Source organism: Lepisosteus oculatus, chromosome 20 (genome assembly GCF_040954835.1).
Source record: "Lepisosteus oculatus isolate fLepOcu1 chromosome 20, fLepOcu1.hap2, whole genome shotgun sequence".
In the NCBI taxonomy this organism is placed as follows: domain Eukaryota; kingdom Metazoa; phylum Chordata; class Actinopteri; order Semionotiformes; family Lepisosteidae; genus Lepisosteus; species Lepisosteus oculatus.
This window is the reverse complement of record NC_090715.1, coordinates 4,709,311-4,736,302: the sequence shown is the minus strand read 5'-3', so window position 1 is coordinate 4,736,302 and position 26,992 is coordinate 4,709,311. Positions and strand designations below refer to the sequence as shown.

The window sequence follows — 26,992 nt, the reverse complement described above, 5'->3', positions numbered from 1 at the left end:
TCAGCTGGGCTGCTCCTTCCTGCTATGCCTTGAGACAACAGGAACAAACTTAGTCAACCCTGAAGGCATATCTGTCCTCTGCTGATTTTAACGAAAGGTCCATTACGAAGGTGTCTCGGCACACTAAGATGTGAAATAGATACCGATGATCTTTAAAGGCTTTTTTCCGAAGGTGGTGAAACTTTGTTCTGTTTCATGCATTGATCACTCATTCCCTTGACTCAATCCTTAATTGTAACAATGGAAGGAAGAATAGCTGGTCATTTCCACCAATCCGGACCAGTGAGTGAATACCTGTGCTGTCAGGATTAAAACCCCCTGCCTCAATTGTGTGACTGTTGATGGTGTGTCTTCATTTTGTCTTTAATTACCTGGTAGAGTATTTGGAAACTGGGGTTTGGAGGAAATGATGCTAACACTGATAAAGACCATGTAACAGAAACCAAGGCTAGGACAGCTTAAACAAACACTGGAGTGTGAACTATGGAGATTTAAATGATGCTTTTTGTTCTTTATTACCTGCTGCGATCTGTAGAGCTCAGATACTGCATCAAATCTTCTGCTTGTTTTCCAATATGACAAAAGGTCACTACTGCTGTTCCCATTTTAGAGGTATTGCAAACCTTAACAACTCATTGAAGATATAACTAGCTAAACCTGCAATGTCATTATTTTGGTGTCTAATTTGGCAATGGCTACAAATATATTACATATTGTGCAAATTGCCACATTTCGTGAAGAGTGCCTTTCCTTATTGTGCTTCCACAAAGCTTCACACTTGACTGTTGGGATCTAGCACTGGCAAGACCTGAAAATCGAGGTGAAAAAAGATTCCATTGTAAAGACAGCTAAAATATACATTCGAAACACAAGTGGTTTTAATATCTATAGTACTTGCTCGCAAATAGTTTTGAAGTCTAAACTGGCTTTAGGAAGACCACACATGTTCACTTTCTGCAAGGCTGCAGCTCAGACATTTACAGGAGCCTGGAGTAGGTCTATAAACAAACACCACTGAAAATTACCCGTGCTGGAAGGACAGTGGACAAATAATTAACTGACACGTGCTTTTCTCCGTATTGTGAAATTGGCACCGCCGAGTTTCCGCTACACGTTTCTTTGGTTGTAGCGTGTGTTTAATCAAGGACTTCTGTAACCTATTAAATATGATTAGACATTAAAATCCGGATAACGCCTGTGTTTTGTGCCGTTTCATCAGCTGTAACTTGCGTCTGTAATGTAGTCATTTTAATTCATTGTTCATTAACGATTCGAGCTGCTGCTGTCGTATACTGTCTGCACTAGTCGGGGTGTCGGTGTGGATCTATCGCTGCCATTTCATCCACCAGGCGCAGGGTATGTAGGGCCCATGGAATGAGCGCACGCAACTTACAGGTTTCACTCGAGCAAGGGAAGTTTCTTCCCACCCCCTCGTCGTATAGAAGGAAAGGGGGCGGTGGGGAGGCTTTTATTGAACGCGCAAAGCACAAGGGCGCACCATAGTCGGCGGCGTGCGTCAGCGGCTGCCCGCCTGCCTGGAAGAGCTTGAACACCAGCCCGGGGGAGCTCCGCACAGCGGCGAGCACCGAGTGGACTCCGTCCAGGAAAACTGAAAGAAAGCCGGGACTGCAAGGGAGAAATCTCCTGCACATTAAATCTTTACAAGCGCGGTCGCAATCCAAGGCAGACGTCATTATTTCTGGCGACGAAGGGCTGTGAGAACATTTGATTGAATGCGGGGACTCGGCTTCTTTTTTTAATGTATACAAAACCTCGTTTGCAACAAACACAAACAACTTTGGACTGTGTGGGTGCTTCGTGTTCACTGTTATTTCAGGGCTGGTTGCTGCTGGCTCACTTTCATTTGTCAGAGTCTGTTGCAGGCTAATTGTCGTGCTGCTATCTTTAATGTGCGGCGCGATATCTCTGCAAATGAGTAATTTATAAAAATCGGACGAGCTCGTTTGTCCGGGGCGTGTTGGGTGGCAGGATAAATTTGCTAAAGGAAATTAAAGATTAAGAAAACAAAGTGGGGGCAATTAGGAAGTGCTTTTGATACGAACAATTAAGCTGGTGCTTTGTCCGTTTTCAGAACCGCTCTGGCAGGGAAATTGCGAATAAAAATCTGGCACTCCTGCGGGGTTTTGAAGCAGATCTCCTGGAACGCCTTGGCAAGAGCGTAGCTCTTAATTGGGCTGCTTTTTGAACCGTGAACTCGGCAGGGGGAAAAAAAATCAGGTTGGGGAACTCTGCCTCTATGTGCGATAGTGAGAGAAGAGGGTAAAGCAATTCAGAAATGCCCTTACCAGGACCAACCAAGGAGCAGAGAGCGTTGGCATTTTGACACAGGACATAACCCGAATGAATTGTGACCTTCATCTCCGCAATTCGCAAGATCTGAGAGAGTGACTACAAGAATGCTTATCGTTAGCGGAGAGTTTTAATATACCCCCACGAAGTGCATTCCCCGTGAATCCCGCAAATCCCACTTTAGACTGTTGAGACTGTTAAATATATAAAAAAAAACAAGGTACGATTTTAGATTACCAGAGGGGACACGGGTCGTTCTAGTACAGGTACTGGACAATTCGGTGACAGCGGAATTGACATGATGGGATCTTTGTGGAAATGCCGGACATGGTTGCCCTGGAAATTGAACGTCGTACCAGTTATTTTGGTTTTCGTCTGCACTGTTGGAGCACGGGCGGCTGAAGAAGATGCCACTTTCAATGCAGAGGTGATTATTGGTTTAATTTATGTTTATTTGCCCCCCACATAAAAATATTTACACATAGAAGTTCCCAAGTTTAAAAAACAACTTGTATGTTTACATTCAGTCACATCCTAGAAAGAAGACCCGACTGTTTCTGTACCTGTGTGATTCGCTTTGCTTCAGTTTACATTCATACTGAAATCCGGGATTCGGCGATCACGTGGATTTTAGTTTTTTATTGCTGCTCTTTTCGCTGTTGAAGAAGTTCAAGACAATGATCAGCTTAAGATGTGTTTTCGGTGAATCTGCAAAACGCTGATTTGTGTGTTGTATATTTGGAAAGCGTACTTGTAATGATATTAGTTTCACAAGAAAATAACGCTGCTTTATGTGATGTCGAGATCATATTTCCTGCAAACATCTGTTAGCTGATGCATGATCTATCTCCTTGTTTCCTACTCTTTTTGATTCGTTTCCTGTTGTATTAGTGGATTTTCCGTCTGACTCGTATCTTTTACGTGCATGGTCCAAGACTTTCTTCGCCTCTTGAATGATCCGTCTCACTGCTAAGCTTCCAGTCCGCGGTGGCTGTTCTGATCTCGATTCTGCACTGGATCGTAACAGCTAGCGGTGGAGCTGCCAGTGGTTCTCTGAGCTCAACGGCTCTCCCCAGCCTGACGCGCCAGCCAAAACGCAAGCCTTTGCTGGTTCACTGACACACTGACTCGGCCGCGCCGCTCCATATGTGGGTATGGTTTGTACCCGCGCTCCGACTTTTCCAAGAGAGACGGAGTCTAAGACGCACGACTGTTGGCATAGCCCAACGGCTGCTCCAAGCTTGCTGCCTGTGCCATCCGCCTTTTGTCTTTACCGGGGAGGCGGACAAACGCTGAAACGTGCATGACTTGGTTCTCATTCTGTCAGCTCGTTAAAACAAATGTAAAGGAGTAAAAAAAAGGTGCGAACACCAATGTCTGAGCTCCACCAAGCTGAGTTCTAACGCTTTAAGATTGTTTGAAACAAAGACTTACTGTAAAATAAGCGGCTTCAAACATTTTTTTTTAAATTGAAAAATATAGTTGAAGCGGGACAGGTCAGGGAGAGATTTGGATTCCGGACGCAGGAGTGACGGTCATTTCTCTGTGTAAATCCGTTTTGTTTTTCCTGGAGAATTCGATACGGGATCTCTTTACGATGAAGCCTCGGTCCACAGTCAACCATGTGGATAATGTATCGCCATTGCTTTCACACTGCACTTTGATCGGTACATGGCTGATACTGTACCTAGCCCCAAGGTCATTCCACCATGCAGTTTGAGAAAGACATGTGCTGCGGACAGTGAGGTGAGATCTAGCTCTTTGAATCGGCTGGGTTTGCAGCCATTGCATTGAGATCCACTGCAGTGCTTCAGTGGAACCAGCAGCTTAACTGTAATATTGGCTCTCGCCAATTATCCTTTTTCAGAAGGAAGGAGCCTGGCTGAAGCTAAACTGTGCTATGGTGGAGACTGGAACAGAGGCAGTAGGCTACAAGAAGTTCTCCGGTCTAGTGTATGGCAAACCCATGACTTCTAACAACTACATTCAAATACAAGCCCAAGGAGCAACTGTTTCAAAAGGAAGATCAATGTTCCATAAATGTAAAACGCACATCTCACACAGCAGATTGATAGATTGCTTACCTATACACTTGTGTATTTTTGTATGTGTGTTACAACAGGTGAGGCCCCTCTTCAATAGTTGTCAGGTCTCAGGACATATTGGGAGAACAGGAGAGAGTGTAGCTGAAAGCAGGCATTCTCACGCCTTGTCTTGGGCGCCCACACACCTACTGGTTTTCATTCCAGCCGAGCTGAATTACCTACTTGAAGTCTTGAGTGGAGTAGCATGGTGCTTGAGTGGAATATTTTCTTTTTTCCTGTCTTTTGAACTGCAGCCCTGACACCAACATGCGTTGGGGGTAGAAAATGGTCAAACAGTTCACATTAGTCCTCTTAGCAAGTTAATTAAGGGCTGAGTTGGGGACCCGAGAGTTTGGCTGGAAAAAAGCCACCAAGTGTGGCTGTGGGCCTCCAGCACGAGGAGTGGAAAACCCTTGTACCACACGTCCAGTGTGCTCCCCATACCTTTGGTGGAATCTGATCTGGTTTCGGACCTCCTGGAGATGAAGGGTAATGCTATACACAGGGGGATTTCAGCAGGAGGAATACAGCTCTTGATACTAATTCCTGGCAGCACACCAGCAAATCAGGTGGCCAGGCTTGGGCTGTAAATAGATGATCCAGTTAACACTATGATGGGGGAAGGGGTCTCTCGGTCTCCAGCTTCTCTCTCTCTCCAGCTGGCAGAAGAAGGTTGAGCATTTTGTCCAAGTCGCGCCAAGTTAAAAACGGTTGTTGTCTGTAGACCTTTAAGTTACTGCAGTCAAGCCAAGGCAAAAGCTAACAAGAACACATCTTTGGGCAATAACAATGCATCTCTGTGTGTGTTATGATTTGTCCCCAATAACGTTGCGCTTAGACCACTGGTTTAGTTGTAAATTTCCCACACAGGTTGATGCTTTTAATTTTGACCAGCCTCTCCGACACTGAGCTAGAGCTCTACAAATGAGCTGGCAAAAGCTATGAAGACATCAGAAGGAGCAGGAGGTTTATGATGTTAAATTCTTGGAAAATCTGTGATTACTCGGCACACATATTTGCGTGATTTGAATTATGTTAGATCTTAGGAAAAGTAACTTTTTATTGTGTACCGAGGCTGCAAATGCCTCTTTTGTGAGAGACAGAGAAGGGGGCAGACGTGGTGTCCGTCATTCCTCTGAAAACGACGAAAATGCAAAACACAGATTTCATTTTTAGTGAGGAGATAATGATAGGGGAGACAGATTTTGGAAAAGTAATTTTTGCCAGGCAGGACAAATCCTCGTAATAATTTTCCATCCCTTTCTGCGCACGCCCTGGCATAGCCGAAAAGGCGGATGAAAGGATGGCGCGGGAGTCTCCTGAGGAGGTATTTTTGGAGGAATGAGCTCGGCCCTTTGGGGGGGGCTCATCTGGACAGAGGAAGTGAGTAAGCTGCTGCTGGCAGTGCCCAGCCAGGTGGTGTGGCAGGATAAAAAACCTCCATGTGGGCTTGTCTCTTTCCTGGCACTGGAACGTTTCGGAAGGCAGCGGCTGGCCTGTGGTCTGCACCCTACTATTGGCGCCCCAAGGGGAAGAACAATGGGCAGTGCCAGCTGCCAACATGCCCATTTTCTGTACCTTCTCCCTCCATCATGAGCCAAAAAGCAGCCCGTACCTTGCAGTACAGAGGCGTTGCTGTGCTGCTGCCCTAACCTTCTCATCCGCAAAAAGACCGGTTTAATTACAGAAAGCAGGCTTTTCCGATTCGTCTTGCGTATCAGGTCATTTGGATGCGTATGACTCGTTTCGGGCCATCACTAGCCTGTCCTCCTTTGACTCATCTACACATGCCTACTCGCACAAGCCGAAGAAGAGGAAATTACAGGTCTGTGGTTGAGCCTTGGGTGTAATGAGAAATGGCAAAATAGTTCGGCTGGAGGATGCTGCACAGAACTATTTATTTTTCTTCTCTGTCGGAGAAGCGTGTGTCACCGCACCTGCTCAGAGCAGCGCAGCCCACATGTTGCAGATGATGCTTCCTGTCAGTCTCGCGCTGTCAGATGATTTGTCTCCAGCCTTGGACACCAGCCCCTTTACGCAATTCATCTGAACGACGGCCATCACTCAAAAGACTGGATATCCCCTCCCAGCCACAGCCTTTGAAATTCAATAGTCTGAACAAAGCAGTTGCCTCACCACCTCTGCTTTGTGTTTCATCCCTGATTTCGGATTGAGCTGAATACCTACAAGCTCTCCGGAAGTGTCCGCCCAAACACGACGACCACAACCGACCAAACAAAAGGTTTTTTTCAGCAGGTTCCATGAGCTTAATTTTCGTCTTGTGAAACAACTTCTCTTTTTTCTGGTTTGTGAGGGCCCGTAACCATGATGTTGTTGTTGTGCTCTACATCTCTTCATGTTTCCTGTTGTATTTCAATGATTGAAGCAGTGGCTCCTTGCCCTTTTTGAAGAATAACGGCCTAACTGAATTATTGTGTTCTTTTACTTCTTGACTGTAATCAGATTTGGTTCAATTGAAAAGAAAAAAAGATCAAATCCGCTCCAGTGCACCCTCATCTTCTGAGACGGTTTGCTGGCTGAGTAACTCTATATTTTCTGAGTTAGGTTCTGTCCCCTGTGTGATCAGATTCCCAGTATGAAGCTTCTTCGGTGATCAGACAATGCAAACACAAGACCGCAGCCCCTGCGGTCTGTGGTTACAGCGCAGAAGAGGGCTGGCAGGACTTGAGGGTGGGTGAGTGGGAGAGGTATCACAGTAGCTTCCTCTCATCTTGAGGTGAACGTCAGAGTGTGGAGGATGTCAGTCTCTTGTCCTTGACAGAAAAAGGAATTAGCTGACCATGTGTGGATATCGTCTCAAAGGAAATAAAGGAGGGTCCACGCATTACAAATTACGAGGCACTTCATGAGTCAGCGTGCAGCTAGTTTCATCATAACCACCAAACCAAGACTGGCTAAAATAAACAGTGCCTGTGAAATTTGCTTCCTTTGTGCTGCACGACCATACCAAGAACACATGATGACGGAGCTGGGAACATTACACACTGGCTCTGCCATGAAATCCCCTGTCAGAAGAACTGAATCTGTGAGCTTTCCAGTCCACTGGCTTGCAGCATATTGCTGCAGAATCACACACTTCTCCACAGAGAAAGGTACTTCTGAAAGCCCGGTGTGCCAGTCAGCCCGGCTTAAGAAAGAGCTACAGGCAGAAAATGTTTTATGTGTGTCATATAAGGTTAGTTAGAGGCAACTTTACTAATGGAGAGTGATGTGAACTTCCAGAGGCAAAGTAACGAAAAGCTAAAATCCAATACTTTCCCAGTTTTATTCAGTATCCAAGGATATGTTGAGCGCTATATCATAATTTGCTTTCATATTGGTACTAGCAAATTCTTTTTTAGTGTTTATTCTGTTTGTTTTGTTTGCTTAATCTCACTCTGGAATTCATTTTTTTATAAGCTAACAATCTCTGTGGCCTAGAGTGCTTTTCTTCCAAGTGCTGTCACTCCAGATAGAGAATTTTTCTGAGTTGAAATGCAGTTCACAGCAAACTGGAATTGAGGGCATTGCAGGTAAGAAATGGTAGAGTTTAGTTCTGTGGGCCTTACCACTCCAGTTTTGTTCTCATTGAGGTACAGTAATGATTATTACACAGCCTTTCAGTTGCTAAATCAACCCACCCTTCCACCCCACTGCTGTCTTGGAGTTGGGAATGATATCTACCTTCATCTGCTCTCTTGCCTGTTTCCTTAGTTCTAGCTGTTAACCTCTGGTGTGCCAAGCTTTATTCCCTCAGTCGCACAGGCCACAAAAGCAGGGCTATCTCTTCTCTGTGGTGGCTAGGCAACAAGACTGTCCAGAGCTGGAGAGAAACAGGATCAGCTGTGTGCATGTGATTGGTAAATGGGACAGCTGTTTTGTTTCCCTGGTCCCTGAACAAGAGATAAACAGAAAGGAGGCATTTAGGGCTCCAGGGCTCCCAGGCAGGGGAGGAGCAACAATGAGCTGACTGAGAGAGTGGAGAAGGGCTGAAAGGAAGGGGGAGGGTTTCTAATAGTCAGAAAAACACAGTACAGACTGTAGCATTTCCTGAATGTTAACCCGTTCTGTACCAGTGTCTAATTGCTCATCCTTACAATTCCAGAATCTGAGAGATTCTGCATTCCAATGCACGCTCTCCAGTTTTAATTATGCAGCACCAGGGACACAGAGCTGCTACAGCAGAGAGATAATGTGATCTGCATTAACTTTCAAGAGCGCTTGTCTCCTTTACTATCTCACAAAAGTATGTCTTATTGCATGAGTCCTTGTGTTGTCTGTAGCAACATATCTGGGGTTTGACCAAACCTAGGGATGTTGTAATACATTGAGTTGCCAGGACACAGTTGATAGCATCTAAATGCAGCTGGTGATTTCTGCTTTCTTCACATGGATGTGAAGCATGTTGTGATTCTGAGGCGTGGCAGTGGTCCTGGAGTGTGGCATTAATTTAAAATCTGATAATATTGTTAATTGTATCAGCAACATAAAAAGCAGAGCATTGGAAATGGATATGAATGCCTAGAGCATTAGGGCCTAAAATTGCAAAGCCAAAATTAAGATTTTTATTGTTTCCTGGCTTCCTTGTGAGTTTTAGCAGGTCCTCTTGTTCAGAGGAACAGATTCTCAAACTAGTCATTCCTCAGCTATTGCTGCCTTGGCTGATACTACACTGAACTGAGACGCGTTTTACAGAACTCTCTTAGTTGCTTCAGTTGTCCAGCTTCAGTGCTGCCATTAAATTTGAAATCTTTTGCAGGAGCTCTTGGCACTAGCAAAGGAGAATTTTGAACTCACAGTCTCCTCTTGCTGTGTGTTCCAGAGAACTACAGCTGGAAAGGGATTTAAAAAAAAAAACTAAATCTGAGGAGTGGCTGGGTTATTTTGTTTTCTGTTATAATAAAATTCTGTTATCTGGTCATGGCAGATATGACAGTCATTTTTCAAGTATTGCTGAGATACTGTTGCTGAGATGTATTTTAAACTGGCTCTGCTGCAGGTAGTTTTTGTAAGAAGCATGGCGTTTCATGTTATACAACACTGTACATAGTTCTGATTTGCGGCTTTTATACCTTTTCCATCTGGAAGTGAACACACCTAATCCTTTCTTCGTTGTAAAAGAAACAGTGTCTTATCATAGCCCATGGTGTGCAATTATGCATGTACAGTATTTCTCCAGTTACAACACAAGCATTCACTCTACAGCGACTGAGATGGAGGAGAGAAAGTGCCATACCTAAGTGTTTTACTGTTTTCAGTGTTTTTAGAAAAAACAAGTTGCTCTATGTTTCTGAATTTTCCGATTAAGCTGACCTCCATCAGAATCCTCAGAAATACAAACCCTTTTAAGTCTCTTGAGCCACTGGTTTATAAAGGGGTTTTTCTATGTATTAAAAGCATGCTGAACATTAGAAGACATCTTTCTGTGATAAATGGATCGCCCAGCTGCTCAGCAGTGTGTGAGATCTCTGTGCTGTGTCCTGCAGACAACCCTCCCTGTTAATCACATAGCTGCTAATGGAATTGAACTTTCCTTGGGGGACCATGACCAGCAGGCTAATATAAGGTCAGGGGTCAGAGGTCACAAGAGCACCTTCCCATGTTCTTGCTACAGTATTGTAGTAACTTCACACCAACTCCACGATTGATTTCATAATGGAGTTCTGCTACACATCTGCTGCCTTTCGAAAAAGAGATTGAAAACTACACAGCTAAAAACCTAAAAACAAATATTCATATTAATCCGAATGGCTCCTGAGCCATTTTTAAAAGAACATACCACCATATTTTAAAGTATTATTTATTGAAATGGGACAGTTTTATCCCTTTAAATTTACATTTAAAACCATGTGTTGTGAAACAAAACCAGAAAAAAATTAGTTTTTATATAGCAGCTGTGATTATCTGTCCAACAAAATTATAATGCTACCGTTCTGTCCCTAGGTCAGTGAACCACACCCAGAGGTAGCCCACATGAGTTCCTCCAGTCCGTTCCACAAAAGGACGAGGATAATGGTCTTAAATATTTAATTGGCACTTAGAGCAATTAAATCATTAATTTCTATGGGAATTAAATCCCTTCGTGGTTTGCAGAGGAAGCACCATTATTTATTCCTCTTTCCCAGCTCCTTGTCTAAAACCCAATCTTGTTCTGCGGCCTGTAATTGAATCTAATTGCTCTGTTTCTTGCTCTGTCTCTCTTTAGTCTATAATCTTGATTAATAATCTTTGCTGCTCGCAGTCTCTCATGGTCCCAGCCTGATGTCTGCACTAATAGCAATGTTGCTCTCATTTTCCTTCTGACTGGTATTAGATTTCCCTCTGCCTCTCTTGCAGTCCTGGCTGCGGATGTATGGATATCTTCCCCAGGCCAGCAGAGAGATGTCCACAATGAGGTCAGCGCAGATCTTCTCCAACGCGGTTGCTGACATGCAGCGATTCTACGGCCTGACTGTCAGTGGAGTGCTGGACCAGGAAACACAAAAGTGAGTGACTTTTCTTGCATTATCATAGACATGTCTGCAATAAATGTGAGTGCTCTTATATTATGTATGTATTATGTTTGGAAGCTTTTGAATTTTAAATGTCAATGCTAGGAAAAATCCCCCTAATTTATTGCATCGTCTTATTCTGCTTTCTGTGAGCCAAAGAGATACTTTGGAACAAAGAGAAGGAATCGATCTGCTAAGAAAGGCAGTAAGTGCAGTCAGTCTTCGGGGAATGTGGAAGAGTGTTTGTATTAAATCTACTTCCTCAGCAGGCCAAAGTGGCTGTCTCACCTCCGGCCCAGTTATGACTGAGAAGCCTGCCCCATGGGCACAATGGAACTAACACTGATGCTGTCTCTATCCCCCCCCCAGTGCTATGAAGAGGCCTCGATGTGGCGTCCCTGATAAATTCGGAGGGCTAATCAAAACGAACGTCCGCAGGAAACGCTATGCCCTGACTGGCCACAAGTGGAGCAAGAGCCATCTAACCTACAGGTAACAGGAGGGACAGGACAGGCAAAATACTGTACTCCTGTGGCAGCTGAAAAGAGAAAAGACCCTGACCCTGATTTGCCTGAAGCTGGACTGTGTGTGAAGTGCACATTAACATGACTAGGTTAAATAGAAGTTCAACAGAAAGAATAAACAGCAGCTGAAACAAAGCAGATGCAGACATTATAAGAATAGTTGACAATGAGAGGAAGCCACTCGGTCTAGATCCTTTAGAGAACAGGAATCTCATGCAGCCAATTCTTGAAAGAATCCATGGTGCCAGCTTCTACCACATAGCTGAATAGCTTGTTCCACACTCCCACAACCCTTTGCATAAAGAAGGGCCTCCTGTTCTCAATCACAAATCTTCTTCTCTTTAGCACTCCTGTATCTGCCTTGGTGTTATGTTTCACACAGGCCATTAAAAAATAGATGGTCGTGCAGAAGACTTAATTAACACAGTCCACGTAGAGTCAAGTGCTTTGGTTAAAGGTGCATTCAAATGAATGATAATTGATTAATTAGTTTAATATAGTTTACACGCCTAACTCTCGCCCCGTGTTTCCTCAGCATCCAGAACTACACGCCGAAGATTGGCGAGTTTGAATCATATCAGGCCATCCGGAAGGCCTTCCAGGTGTGGGAGAGCGTGACGCCCCTGCGCTTCGAGGAGATACCGTACCACGAGGTCAAGTACGGCCGCCGCAAGGAGGCCGACATCATGATCTTCTTCGCCTCGGGTTTCCACGGCGACAGCTCCCCCTTTGACGGCGAGGGGGGGTTCCTCGCCCACGCCTACTTCCCCGGGCCCGGCATGGGCGGGGACACGCACTTCGACTCGGACGAGCCCTGGACCATCGGGAACGCCAACCTGAACGGTGAGGGGGGGGTCTTTGCACCTCAGAGGTATTCTCTACTTGGGGGGTGGAGGGATACCCAATGCATTGCAATTCTACTTCGCCACAGCAGCTCAGACAAGAAAGCACAGCAGTGTTCGTGACATAAATACATCACCCAACCTTTTCTATCCTGGCACACTGGCACGTTTTCGGGAAATCTTCTCTTCCATCCCAACAGAATAATGGGTCGTTAAGGCTTATGGCCTTCTTACAGTATGTACTCATTAAAAGCTCCACGAATTAGCCTCTTACCAACTCTCTCAGGCGCCTGTGTCTGTACAGTGTTACAGCACAATCACAACACAGCTAGATTTGCATCATTATAAACTGTATATTTTTTAATAATGCACAAACTACATGCAAGTGATCTCCCATATCCTCTGAAACCAACCATTAAATTTGTTTTCACAGCATTAAAACAATTAAAAAAAAAAAACTGACTGAAGCTTTTTCTGGAACTGGGGACCAGTCCTGTCATTTCCTGAGTTAAAGCAGAGACAGATGATTTAGGCGGTTTTCTATATTGTTGGATAACTCAAGGGGATTGAGGGAGAAAGGTGGTATTCTGGACCACTTGGGAGAACAAGAGTTCATTTTTTGTGTGGTGTGGTGTGGACTTCTTATTTGGAGGTTTTATTTTCCTTACTGTGTCTTCTATTCCTTTTAAATACAGATTTATTCACTGTATTTGAAAGGAATAGGTGTCCGTAGAGGTGCAATAAAGGTACTGCTTGTTGTTGTCAAACCTCATCAAACCTGTACTGGAAAGCTTGAATATCTCCTCAGCACTCTGTGGGAAACCGTCAGGTCAATCGGCAAGGGATTGGATGGGGAGGGATCTAGTTTTCTTTGAAGAGCAACAGGCTGTTCCAAAATATCTGTCTGATACTAGACCTTTGGGACACGTGGCTTTCCATTTGGAAGAAACCCCAAGTGGCTGCCTCGTGGTCACGGAAATTAAAAACCAAACAAGTTCACTTGGCTCATTTTGATCATCCGGTTGTTGGAAACACGTGACCCTAAACTCACCAAGCTGTTGTCAGTATGATCCCGGTGAAATGGACTCCACAGCGGGCCACAGCCAGCCTCACGCTTGCTTTGAGCACTTATTGATCCAATTCTTTCTCGACATTTCTCAAAATGTTGTTGTTAAGAGGAAACAACGAAAGGCAATCCAGATTAGGAAAGTCATGAGGCCTGCAAAGCTGTCTGGCCTGTTTACAATTTCACCCAGAGAGGGAGAAAGTACAGGGCCCTCCTCCCTCCTCAATATATGACAATAAGTGTAGAAATGGAGCTCTGGCTTATTGTACGGTATACTGTATATAAATCCTGATTTGGGTCGAGTCCCTTTCCTAAGACTGTAGATGTTTGAAGTCTGTGAACCATATGTTTATCACATTGCGTCTCAATGCCTCCTTTCTTCCCCCTGAGACTTATTTTTAGGGACGGATCCCATAAGCGTTTACAGTGCTGCAAACAAAGAACTTTAATCTTGTGCATCTGAATTTCCTTTGTTCACCTTGGGGGCAGCTGCAATTTCATCTTATTTCCCTTTTCGAAGCCCAGCTTTCAAGCCAAATGCAACAAAACAACAAGAAGTGACGTTTTCTATGAATCAAATAATTTTTATGCTCAAAATAAATGTTGTGTTCAAATCATGTTTTCATGTGATTTTGAATTTAGAGACAGGAAAAGGGACTAGGCTAAAGATCTACCTTGGGCTGCAGATTTTGAAGTGAGTGATTGTTTTTCTACTTGACTCAAATCAAGTTAAGCAACACTGTTGTCCAGTAATTGCCGGTTGAAGCTGTAAGTCTGAGACCCCACATTATTTAATCAGAAGGTTTTTTGGAGCAGGTTTGTAATTGTGTTTAATACAGTGCATTTGCTTTCTGAATCTGCACACAGTTGTAGCATATGCTGATACACTGTGCCAAAGTCGGTATGTTCTTCTGTTCCTGGGAAAGTACTGAGGAGTGCTGCTTCTTGGTTTTTGTGAGCAGCTGTCCAAATGAATAACTTTTCAAGCTTTTTTTTACATTTACTGAACATGGAAAAATCATCACTGAAAATGTGTGGCTAGAATTACAGACATTTTTTCCACGCATTAAAATTGTTTCAAAGAAGTGAAAACTGTACTACATACCAACCCGTCGGTTATGCACAGTGATATTTTAAAAGCCATATTAAAAAGTGGAACTGATGCTGAAGTTATGAAGCTTTTTCATCTTTAAAGATGCTGACTGTACTGTTTGAGTATTGAAAAAGACAGGTGTAAACCATTTTTATTTAGGCAGCACTCTCAGGTGATTGGTGCAACAGAAGAGCAGAAACAAGAAGGAACTGTTTCTACATTTTGAGTGGTTATTTCCAACTTTACAATAACAAGATGAGCTGCATACAAAGTGGAAAGGGAGCCAGGTAAAATCTGTACATGGGGGAGTGTGATGTCCTCAGAGTTTGCGCAGATACAGTATGTTTTTGAAGAATTGATTTCGAAGGAGGATGTTTGGAGGGTCGTTGTCAGTCACCAGCTGCTCGGTGTCTTGCCTGTCAGTGATGAATCAGGGCAGGCCACATGCTTGAGAGATTATTCCTTCTCTCAGCTTCCATATCTACCGTACAGAATTCCATTCTGGGAAATACAATCAATGTCGTTCCCCTCCCACCAGCTTCCGTCTGTGATCCCCATCCATCCAGATCTCTGTAGAGCAGACAAACACGCTGGGCTCAGAGGGAGGAAAGGGCATCACAGGGGGTCAGTGCACGTAAACAAACCCTACTGTACTGTTTCTTCCTGTGCACAGTCTCAGAAGAGGGAGTGCTCAATGAGTAAGGCTTTTAAGAAAAAGAGAAGCTTTGATTATATACCGGTGCTTGGCAGCATTAGAAGAAAATAGAAGTAAAGTCCTCGTTTTTGTTAAAAAACTGCAGCTGTTTTGCCCTTCTGCCATACTTACCAGCACAATAAAAAAACAGGTTTAACCTATATATGAAGTCAAGAGTTACAGTGTGGTAAATGTACCTGGTTCTTTAACTGTGTAATCCAGCCAGGCGTCCAGGGGGCTGGCTGGCTGCCTGATAAGGTGAGGTCACCACAGTCTTCCACAAGGATGGAAACTCAACACATTCTGAGTGTTCAGACCTGCAAACTTGCGGTTACATCATTGCTTCTGCATTGTATCATGCTTCTCCACTTGATCCCCATAAAAGCCACAGAATTTTATAACAAAGTCCTGATCCCCGTTCCTGTTTGTGCCTTTCCTTTTTGGGGCTGACTCCGTTCCAATTCCAAACCAGTTCCATTTTGGGGGTCTCGTAGTCACTGCGCTGCTCTGCCTCCCCCTCTCTGTGATGCATGATGGGAGTCTTCCCTTCTCGTCGTTCTTCCAGGCAACGATCTGTTCTTGGTGGCTGTCCATGAGCTTGGCCACGCGTTGGGGCTGGAGCACTCCAACAACCCCCTGGCCATCATGGCCCCCTTCTACCAGTGGATGGACACTGAGAACTTCCAGCTGCCCGAGGATGATCTCCGAGGAGTCCAGCAGATATATGGTAGGCGCTTCTTCCAAGGGAGGAGTAATGTGCTACAGTAGAATGGAATGGGAGTAACACAGAAACAAGCAGTTCTGTGTTCTGTTCTCTGCTTTGTGTCTCATTAAAAGATAGGGAGTAGGCCCACATGTGAATCCTTGTTTTTCAGAGCTTCGGAGACTGGAGCAGAAAGATTCAAGGAATGTGGAAATTAAGGCAGCTTTTGTGCCAGGGGGGTCAAGAATTTTTGAGGGTGTTGCAGAATGTGGAGAAGCATTCTTGCTTTGCGTAGATTTCGACTGAAAGGGGCGCAAGGCGCTTTGATAAAGGCCCTGTTGTTTGGTGAAGTCCATCTTATGGTTTTTGCCACATTAACACGGACGAAGATCAAGGCTGTTAACGCTGGTGTTGTTGCAGGTCCCCCAGATGCCAGCCCAACACCCACGAAACCACTGCCCCCTGTCGAACCTCGACAGCCTGCTCATCCGGACCCCAAACCTCCCAACCCCCCCAAAACCCCGCCAGGGGGCAAACCCCACAATCCAGATCCTGGCAAGCCACGGACCACCGACCGCCCCGACCACTACGGCCCCAACATCTGCGACGGGAATTTCGACACCGTCACGGTCCTGCGAGGAGAGATGTTCGTGTTCAAGGTAAAGGAAATTCATCTGTGAACTTCTGTCTTCGTAAGCACATCTGGGTTACTGTTACTGTTTTTTTCTGTTTCTTATTAAATGGTGGTTATCATACTAAAAGACATGTGACAGATTATTGTGTGCTCCCATGTGCCACAGTCAGACAGCTTTGCTCCATTGTAGACACAACAGCTATTGCTTGAAATTAAAAGGCTGCAGATGCTCCAGATTTTGCAGAAGTCCTCCGCAGGTTGAGCAAATAAGGGATTAGGAAAGCACAGCTACTTTGCATTTGTAGGCAGGTGTCAAAGAAAATGGTGTTTCCTTTTTCCCAATGCATTGTGTTGGGGCGTCCTGTTGCCACTGAGAGCATTGTCTTATCTGGCCTTTCTAAAATGAGCTAAGCATGGCTTCCCATCACTTCAAAGACTTCTCATTTTTCTAACACCTTAATGCAATTATCGCCAGCTGGCCTTCATTTCAAGCGGCCCTTTCTAGTTCATGTCGCAAGCCTTCGCACAAGCATATCCTGCATGTTCTGATTAGCGAACGTTTCCCATTTATCTAAATATAATGATCTAAGAATGGTTTTCATTGAATCAGGCTTTGTCATAATCAAAGTGGAAATCTGTGGATATATGGATGTTATGATAGTGTTTGAAGAGGAGCAGGGATAATTTATTTGGCAACGCTTCATCTGAATGTTTCTGTACGATGCCTTCATAGTTCCTTCATAGCTCCTATGCAAGATACTGCAATCACGTGCATAATCCTTTATAGGCACATGCGCAAATGACTTAATGTGTGCATAAGACGCACGACATTGGTTTTAGCGTCACATCATACCATGAGCTATCAATGATGCAGTGCAGCAGTTATGAGGGGATTGTGAAGTCATTGTGCGGCGACATTGAAATGAAACATTAACCTTTATTTGTCCTCTCAGTTCCCCACTCATCTGGGCGCTGGTCAGAATGGATCTGATACAAGCTCCTTTCTGTTTATTCCAGAGTAAACTGTTGGCAGGCACCAAAGGTCAAAGACCTGTGCTTCTCCTACTGCTCCCGAGTGTGATAAAAATATCCATCCATTGTGACTTGCCCTTCTGAGCATTTAGAACATTTTTCTTTGGTTCTTTTCATTTTAAATCGTGCTCTGTGGTTCTGATTAATGTTTGCTTTATCTTATAACGCTTGGTTTTTAACCATGAAAGCATTACTGATTCATTGCATATAGTTTTTTCTGCTAACTTCTTACCTGGGGACAAGAAATAGATGAGATGAGCAATAAGCTGAATTTCAGCACTTATCCTACAGCTGAGCAAAGTATGTAAGTCATTTGCATTTTCCAGGTCAGATGCCTTAATAGGCAGTGAGTCTCACCTATATGGACCAAGAACCAACTACCCTCTAAATGTATTTTCAATGTGTAACATACTATTTCACTTCTAAGCTTGCGGAAAAGTCATAAACTGTCCCATTTTGTTTTAATATAGTTGAAAAACAACTGTTGCAAATACGAAAACAGCAACCAGAAATAAGGAGGGGTTTTGTGTTTGTGTTTTGGTATCTTTTCTATGGTCTTATATTCTAATAAAAAGAATGTGGTTCCTTGCAAAACAATCTGGGGATCCAGCTTTTTAATGCAATCCATTTCCAACTGTGCCACGTTGATAAATACAAGAGAGGGGAGGCTACAAGTGGATCATTTAAATTTAGAGGCATTGGCTGAGTGCCTGGTTCTGGTTTCAATATTCCATGGAGCTTAAGTAATATCACAAAGTGGAAGAGGGCCAGAGAATCTGTGTGTGGTGTGAGGCAGGCCGGACGACTGTGTCAGCTCTTCTACAGCCCAGAGGTCATCCCAAACCCGGCTTTCGAGGAATATTTTATGGGTCTGTTGTGTCAGTAATCAGTATGCAAAGGCAGAAAAAGATAAATATAGCTGTCATCGTCAACGATATTTCAAAATATATAGTAAATTAACCTTTTGAAGTGTTCAGCACCCTATCTCACATTTGGAAATTTAATAACATGCAGCAATGGAATAAAAAGGCTCGTTTGTGGAGCACAGCCAGTTAAGACATCTCGCAGAGGGAATTGCTTCTGGACAAATGAGAAGACCTGGCAAAACTGAGCAAGGAGATAACGTGCGCGCATTGCATTTTTTGATTGCATTGGGTTTTGGGGGATTACAAAGGGAAAAACCTATTGTTTGTGAGTGTGATTTTGATTATGTGTGGAGGTGAGGACAAGGTCTTTGGTTTCGGTCAGGAAAGCATTGTTAATGATTTTGCCCATGATGTCATTTCCTGTGAAGTCAACTGCAGTGAATCAGGGGTCCTCAGAAGACACATCTGGCCAGCTGATCCCCAGCCTTGATTAAGGCAGTGGTCATGTCTTTCCCCCGTGCTGTGATCGAATGGAATGGTGTGCCATAGGATAACACGTCTCCTTTTTCTCTTTTGTCCTGCCCAGGGGCGCTGGTTTTGGAGGGTTCGTCGTAACCGGGTGCTGGACAACTACCCCATGCCCATTGGGCACTTCTGGAGGGGACTTCCTGGAGACATTGACGCGGCCTATGAAAGGCATGATGGGAAATTTGTCTTTTTCAAAGGTATTTCCGAAAACGTAGCTTCCAATTTTTTGCTCTTGTTCATAACTCTGCTCACTTTGTTTTGTTTTGTGTTTTTAATTCAGAAGTAAAATGGTGATGTTTATATGATACAGCGTGTGTCTGTGGTGGTCCTGGATTGGTGTAATCCCAATTGGTGTGAAATTAACTATATGGATCTGCATTTAAACCTAAGATCAACACTCAAAGGGTTTTAGTTGTATGGAATCAGGTACACAGCCATGTTGCTAAAGCCAATACCTTCCAGACTTCCTGGAAGAAATCCCTACAAGGATCCTCATCTTTGGAAGCATTGCCTTTGATCACATGAGCAAATTATTATTCTGATCCGGTAATTAAAAGCCTAAGTGCATTAAAAATCAAATTAGATTGCCACTTTCCTAGGCAAGACTTTTTTGGCATAGGCAAACAAACTATGCGATATTCTATGTGTAATGGGATCTTCAGTCTGATTGCGCCCCCACAGTAATGCAAGCTTTTCAAAGCGTAGATGACCCAAATTAGATTCACTGTTTTTAAAATCCTGAACAAATTAAGCTGGTTCCCTCCTAAACCAAAAGTTTTAGCTGACATTTGTGTATTTAAATGAAGTAAGAGGACCAAAAAAGTTTCTAGCTACTGTTACATTTTATCCAAACGCTTTGTCGTGTTACATTTCAATTTTTCCAGAGCATCCCTGAGCTTTTATCCAGAAACTGAATAATATTTTGCGGTAAACCAAAGCAATCCGATTTCTTCATTAAGCTTCTTTGGCGCATTGCCCCTCCATGAAGTCGACTCTGGATAATAAAGACCCTACAGAAATGGAGTCGTATCTCTTTAAGGCAGCTGGCGTCCCTAGTAGAAAACTTCTCTAGGACAAATGATGTCACTTGCAAAACATTCCAAAATCTGGATATTGGCCATTGGAAAAAAGTTTGGGGGGGGTAGGTAAAAAAAAATCCTGGAAAGAAACATCTGGCAGATGTGAAATTATGGATTGCATCAGCCAGTTGTTTCCAGATGCTGACTGAAAAGGTTTCGGTTCCTAACAAGAATCTGGGGCAGGGGAATGAAAGGGAATAATGTGGGTCTCTCGGCGGTGCCATGCTGTCTCGGTGCAGCGGGATGGAGCAGAACGTCAGCTGGGAATCTCCTGCTGCCGCGTGCAGATTGCGCGGCCGCCACACTGGGACGATCACGCCCTGCATCTCTCTCTCCGACTTCCTCAGCTGCTGCAGCGGAGAAGATGGATATCGCGGGGGATCAAAGCTGCCTGGTGTGCGCCATAAATCCAACATGGTGGGCAGAGTGATGGATGGCTGTGTTTCTGCTTTGTTCTCAGGAAGCAAGTTCTGGCTGTTCCGGGAAGCCAATCTGGAGCCAGGTTATCCCCAGGAGCTGACCGAATATGGACAGGGCATCCCTTATGACAAAATAGAGACAGCCATTTGGTGGGAACCGACAGGATACACTTACTTCTTCAAAGGAGACAGGTAAAATCTTCAGTTGTTGTTATTTGGTCTGGCTTTGGGACATGCATGCTTTTGTTTTGCAGTGAGTGTTTGGATGGCTTGAATTAGAGGCCTAAAGAGACACTCAGTTGCTGAGGAGACTGCGACTTCAGAACCTTTGAGTTTTTCTTGCTGTGTCCTGAGCTCACCTTGCTGTGTCACAGGTACTGGCGCTTTAACGAACAGTCTCGAGCCGTGGACAAAGACTACCCCAAACCGATCAGTGTGTGGGGCGGGATCCCTCCCTCTCCCAGGGGGTCTTTTCTGAGTGATGATGGAGGTGAGTGAAACTAGGGGAAATGCAGCCAGGAAAATGCCAGTAACCTAACAAAGGGGGAAAAGGAGAATGTGAGAGGGCAGGAAACGTGAGCTTAGAGGAAAGAATTACTTCATCTTTGACAGTTAAGGAGAAATGACTTTTGATTTGATTTTGTTTCCAACCTGGCTGCATTTTGGCTGCATTTTTATGCATGATCTTACTGTATATTCAAGTGACAAATCATTCGTCTTTTCTGTGGCAGGTGTGCATGACTTGAGAGTAGGCATCAGTGTCTGATTTGCACCATGATGTAAAAATTGCTGAGGCTGCCTAAAATGCACCTTCCCTACTCTCTGTTTGTCATAGAAAACTTTCAACACCTTGCTCATAAAAGCATTGCTGCACTACCTTAGTCTTCCTTGTTTTAGGTATCCTTTTTAGCCAGAACTGCCTCATTGTGATTTCATTATTATTTAACAGTTATTTTACTGTTAAATGTTAAATTAAATTTTAACATTAAATAGAACATTAATTTGCAATACTGCCACTGCAAAATGTTGGGTTGCCCCTGCATTTTAGAAAATACTAGAGATGTATGAATCATAGTATGCATGACCACCATTCCCTTTTGAACAGTTTTTAGTTTAGTTCCCAAGCAAATCTGGGGTTTACGTAAGAATGTGAAGAATAAAAATCTGTCTCTTCTTTCCCCCAGCTTATACCTTTTTCTACAAAGGATCTAAGTACTGGAAGTTTGACAATCAGAGAATGAAGATTGAGCCTGGCTATCCTAAATCCATCCTGCGGGACTTCATGGGCTGTCAGGTGGACCTGGACCCCGATAAAGACACCGATACGGACGTGGGGCGCAAGTGGCCCGACGTGAACCAGCCCCCATTCGACCCCGACGCAGGGCGGGATCGCACCAATGACGTAGATTACAAGGACGAGGGGGAGGGCAACGGCGACGTGGACGTGGTGGTGAAAATCGACGAGTACACGCGCACGATGAACATCATCATGGTAACCGTCCCCCTGATCCTGGTGCTGTGCATTCTGGGACTCATTTTCGCCATCATCAAGATGCAGAGGAAAGGAGCGCCCAAGCTGCTGGTCCACTGCAAGCGCTCCCTGCAGGACTGGGTTTGACCTTTCACCTTCAACCCCGCCCTCCTCCCACACATCTCCTAACAAACCCCTTCCCATGGTGCTACCCAATCTGTTGACTGTAGTCTATTTATATCAGAAAGTTTGCACATTGATTTTTTTTTTGAACAAGGAAATTCTTGGACTTCTGTCATTCTCTTTCAGTTTCCTCCAGCATTCTCTTTGATTCGGGTTTGCCATCTGGTCTTTCATTCAGCTGGTTGAAATGAAAAAAAGACTGGAGTAGACAATGAAGGGATTAAGCCCATCCTCTGAATTGTGATTGCTACAAAATCTTGTGAGCTCTGCAGTGGAAAGCAGCAGCTATACTTAATAGGTTCGGCATAAACAGTATAAAATCTACAGACAGGACAGTTCATGCTAAATTAATTCACCAAATGCCTTTTACAACACATGAAGGTTGCGCATTGTCTGGTACTGCAGATTTTGGGAGTGATATTCCTCCTGCCTTCAAACTGTTAGCTTCTCTTCACACGTGACTGTACCGACCAGAAGAAAAGACTTTTCAGTGTGAAATTGCGTGGTTATAGGACTGCTCAGGAAAAGAGTCTTTGTGAAATGCCCTTTCGGCCCAGGTTGAAAATGAATGGGGTTGAGGTTGATTCATCACAAAAGCCCTGACAGGATCCAAAATTGGAAAACAAAATCAAAGCCTCTTTAGTTTTTAAACTTTGGTCACACAAATTACCTCAGAAAAGATTTTTTCTCAGCCCCAGTTCCAGAGCTAAGTCTCTTTCCATGAGAAATGACAGGTAAACACAGCAGGTCTGTACAAAATGGCACCTCCCCGAAGATGAAACCGCACCTGATAAGTGTTCAGGAAGGTGTGAAGGTTTACAGTCTGCGGTTACGGACAAGTGCTGGGCTGCAGGATCCAGAGGTGTGTGATTTGTGTGCAAACTAGAGGTGTGGAGATGGGAGTTGTGTCAGCACGTGTGGGCTGCAAAGGAACAGGAAAGGGTTAATTCCATGTTGGAAATAGAAGGAACAGTTGTTTTACCCCTCACAGCTGAAGAAGGCTGAAAAACCAAAACACTGTGTTTCTTCTTACTAATTGTCAGAAATCAGCAAAGGTGATTTACTTGTTCTTTTGTATGCAGACTAGGCTGCTTCAGACTGGCAGTGGGTCTTATTGCTTAAACTGCATATGCTGAGAAGACCTGCTGGAGACCAGGGGAAGCTGAGAAGCCTTAACTCGGGTTTCTACATATCAAGATAATTTTGCTAAGTCTGAATTTGCATAAAATTCAAAGAACATACAGTAAAATCTAGGTTCTTAGAGGTGGGGTAGGATCTGACAAAATGTGGGTTTTTCTCCACAAACATGCTATTCCATTGTGTCTTGCTTTTCCCATCAGGCATCCTTAGTATCCATCCATTCACGAGGAATAACAACACCACCCAGGACTGAAGTGCACTGAAAAATATTTATCGAGTGTTTCAGTCCTAGTAAATTTGATTTAACCTGCGCGGCTGAGGAGCAGCTCCTGGCCACAGGCCATGGCTAGTGACCAAGGGGCAGCTGCACAGGTGGAGATGGGGGTGGGGGTGGAGAGAGATGCAAAAGAGAGAAGGAGATTATGTGCAGTAGTTATAATCTCTTTTTAAAGTGAGGAAATGACATCAGGAATGATTACAATTTAGGCCAGCTGGGGCCAGCTGACCTTGCCATTTTCCCTCCTGAACTGTCGCTGTGAACTCTGTGTGAAGTGCATTTAATCTAAACCGATTCCACAAACTCACTTCTACTGTACACTTGTATTTATGTCACCTCTACACTCTCGCCTGCCTGAAGGAACAGATTCACACTTTTTAATTGGCCTATTTTATAAAAGCAAGCATATACAGTATTGCTTAATTCATGACACATTTCATGGAGATATGGGAATATTGCTTTATTGTTTTTTTGTAGACGTTTCATCAAGATTAAAAAAAGCATTGTATGAGCTGTGATCAAGTTCAATGATAAGAAATGTCACAGTACATTAATGTACTGAGCAGTGGAAGTTTACATGTAGACTTCAGTCTGTTATGTAGACTGTGATGCATCAGGAGTCTGTATGGTGAAGAGAAAAGCACCCCGATGTCTTTCCGACGGTTTGAAACACAACAGAATACACAAAGGTCTATACTATGTAGGTGTTTTAATAACTCCTTTATATTTATTGGCAGATTTATTTGACTCTTAAGATGAATTATAAAGGTTTCAACAGAAAGACTTGATAAATATTGACCTAAAAGAAGAAAATTGGAGGTCTGTACTTAGCTTTACCATTGATGGATTTTGTTCGATCCTGTTGCCAGGCAACATCCTATCCTATATTCCTTCTGTCACTCCCAGAGAGGTTTGGAGCAGAGCTAATTACAGATAAAAGCTCCTCTGTTGTCTGGCCACTGATCGTAATGACCGGAGCACTTAAGGATAGGGCTGAAGGATATTTGTAAGGAGTTTTGTTTTTTTTCCTCTTTAAATTATAGAAGATCCCGCCATCGTGTCGCATGACAGAGAGTGAAATCATTCTGTATCTGTCTCTAAGGGTAGCTCTACCAGTAAATGGGACCAGGTAGATCTCACGACAGAAATATAAAGCATACTTAAAACTAAGCTTAAATGATTGTCGTTCTTGGAGTGCCTCAAAACATTCACATTGGAAAACTGCAATAAAAGTGAAAATCATGTTTGTAAGGAACTCCAGACCTGTACACTGTAGGTGAGTTTGTGTGTTTGAGACTGTGCATTCCAGGGCATGGTTTGGGCCTGTAGTTAAAAGTACAGGTGCCCCTCAGTGAGCCGTCACCTCCAAGTCAATTCTGTAGTCACAGTGAAGCCTCAGACAGGATAAGAAGAAGCAGGGTGCTCCACCAGCCTCCCCCAGGGGAAAGATTTATCATATTTAGGATTTCCACCCACAAAATACTAGATTTTCTGCTCTCCAGTACTTTGTATTCTGTACTGAATAGGGAAAGTGATGAGCCAGACGACAAGAAAGAGTGTGATGTTTGAGCCTTGAGAATAAGCATTGCGGTTTTTAAGTGCCATCCTTCAGTCTTACAGTCTACTCAGACAGGGTGGTTTGTGTCCTCCCGTGTTGCTTTGTTTTTATCGGAGATTTTAAAAGGCAAGGTTGATACTCTACATTTTAGCTGTAGCTTTTTTTAGGGAGTCTTAAGAGCGCCAAGCTGGCCTGTCAAACCCAGCAGTTTCCATGTGTCATATTGCAAATTGGCGTTTGCTTTGCATGCCAGCAGTGGAATCTGGTTTTATTTTGATAGTCGGCACACTCTCTAAATGTTTACATAAACACCAACTGTAGTCCAGTTTGGCCCTTAGCACTTATCCCTTCTGCCCCTTGAGTGTAACGTGCGATTTGGGAGATTTAAAAGGACTAATTCACAGTGAAGTGTTTGCAGCAGAACGTTCTTCTCTCATCTTCTTAGCTCTATTCTGAGAGGCAGTCATTGATAAAAGTCTCTCGGTTTGCCTCCAAAACAACACTTCCTGTCCAGGACTTCCTGTGCACAGAAAAATGAGTGAGCCAAGTCCCTAAGTACATAACAAAGGTTATGAACGAGAGGAGAATTCGGCCCAACTGGTTTGTCCTGTGCTCTGTATTAATAATCGGTTGGTACACTTAAATTCATGCTGGTATTCTTATCTTTGTTGGATTTCCTATTGACTTATTATAGTTTACTTGCTGTTCTCTGCTCTGCTGAAATTTAACCCCACGCAGGATGAGAAGAGGTCACTACCCTTGTGGGGACATTTTCTCAGATTTTGACCCCGCATCCATAGCACATAGCCCTAATTTTCCTCACACACAGATAATCTAGGCTAGAGGCAGAAAACATTTCCATTACTTTCCATTACATTGCAAGACTTAAACTCAAAGAGCAATGTATTTCCTGAGAGGCGGTCTTTCAGAACATCAAATGGTTTGTTGGTAGATAATGGAATCAAGGATCTAACTCAGCCCTTTCTTGAAAGAAGCCAAGGTATTGGCTTCAACAACATGGCTGGGTAGCTTTTTCTGTACACCCATAACCTTCTGGGTAATGAAGTGCCTCCTGTTCTCAGTATTAGGTGCACTTCTGATTCTGCAGTAGTTCCCACTGTATTCTCGCAGAAACAGAAGTAAGGATCAAGGCCTACCCAGCAGTTTACTGAAGAAGTCAACAACCACCTGAAGCTCGTTTTAAAGCTGAAAGGTGTTTTTTCAGTGTGAAATATGGAGCCAATAGAAGATGCAGTTAATATTTGTGTTGTCTTAACTTCGCCAGTGTCCTTACTCAAAAAGGGTGTCTTGAAGCAAATATTGCCTTATTATTTGAGCCTGAACCAAATACTATCAAATGCAGATGACAGCAGAGTTCAAGAAATTTCTTTCAATCCAGGAAATGAATTGATGCTTCCTGGATTGTACGATATTACTTAAGACCACACACTGTTCTTTAACAATGAAGGAACAATGATGACAGATTAATTTTGTGGTCATTTTGTTTGTCATTTTCATGATGTTTTTTTTACATTGGATTGGATGTTTGACTTTGTTTCATTTTTAAAATGTAAATATGGTCTCTGTTTAAGAAACAATTGTTGTTAGGTATGCTTTTTTATTTTTAATTTTCTTTGTGAATAACATTCCGTTTATGCATTAGTTTCAGACACAGAAGATTTTATACATTTGTTTTATGTGTTCACTTCCTGTTGAGTGTTTAATGATCCATGCTGGACATGTGTAGCAATTACACAATAAAATGCTATAAAACATAAAACTGATGGCTTTGGGTTTCATTATGACAAAATACGAGGATCGATATATCACCTTTTGAATGGAAAAGTCATACAGTTATGCACATTGCACTAATTTTATAATTTATTATGAACAATTAATTACATGTCTAGTTGTAACGCTGAAGCCAAGTTGGTAACCGGTCTGATTTTAGATAAGAGAGGCCTTTTTCAATCTACGACAACAGTCACTGGTGTGAAC

The 26,992-nt window shown here is 43.5% G+C and overlaps 1 protein-coding gene across 1 annotated transcript; it reads left to right on the top strand.

The window, feature by feature from the left end:
• Window positions 1-1,274: 1,274 nt before the first annotated feature.
• On the top strand, window positions 1,275-26,774 carry mmp15a (matrix metallopeptidase 15a). Its single transcript, XM_015368575.2, has 10 exons — window positions 1,275-2,737; window positions 10,731-10,879; window positions 11,255-11,377; window positions 11,945-12,252; window positions 15,670-15,831; window positions 16,228-16,466; window positions 18,926-19,064; window positions 20,407-20,557; window positions 20,740-20,855; window positions 21,550-26,774. Exons 1-10 carry the CDS (start codon window positions 2,609-2,611, stop codon window positions 21,981-21,983), a joined length of 1,950 nt encoding a protein of 649 aa, XP_015224061.2. The 5' UTR covers window positions 1,275-2,608; the 3' UTR covers window positions 21,984-26,774.
• The last annotated feature ends 218 nt before the right edge of the window (window positions 26,775-26,992 follow it).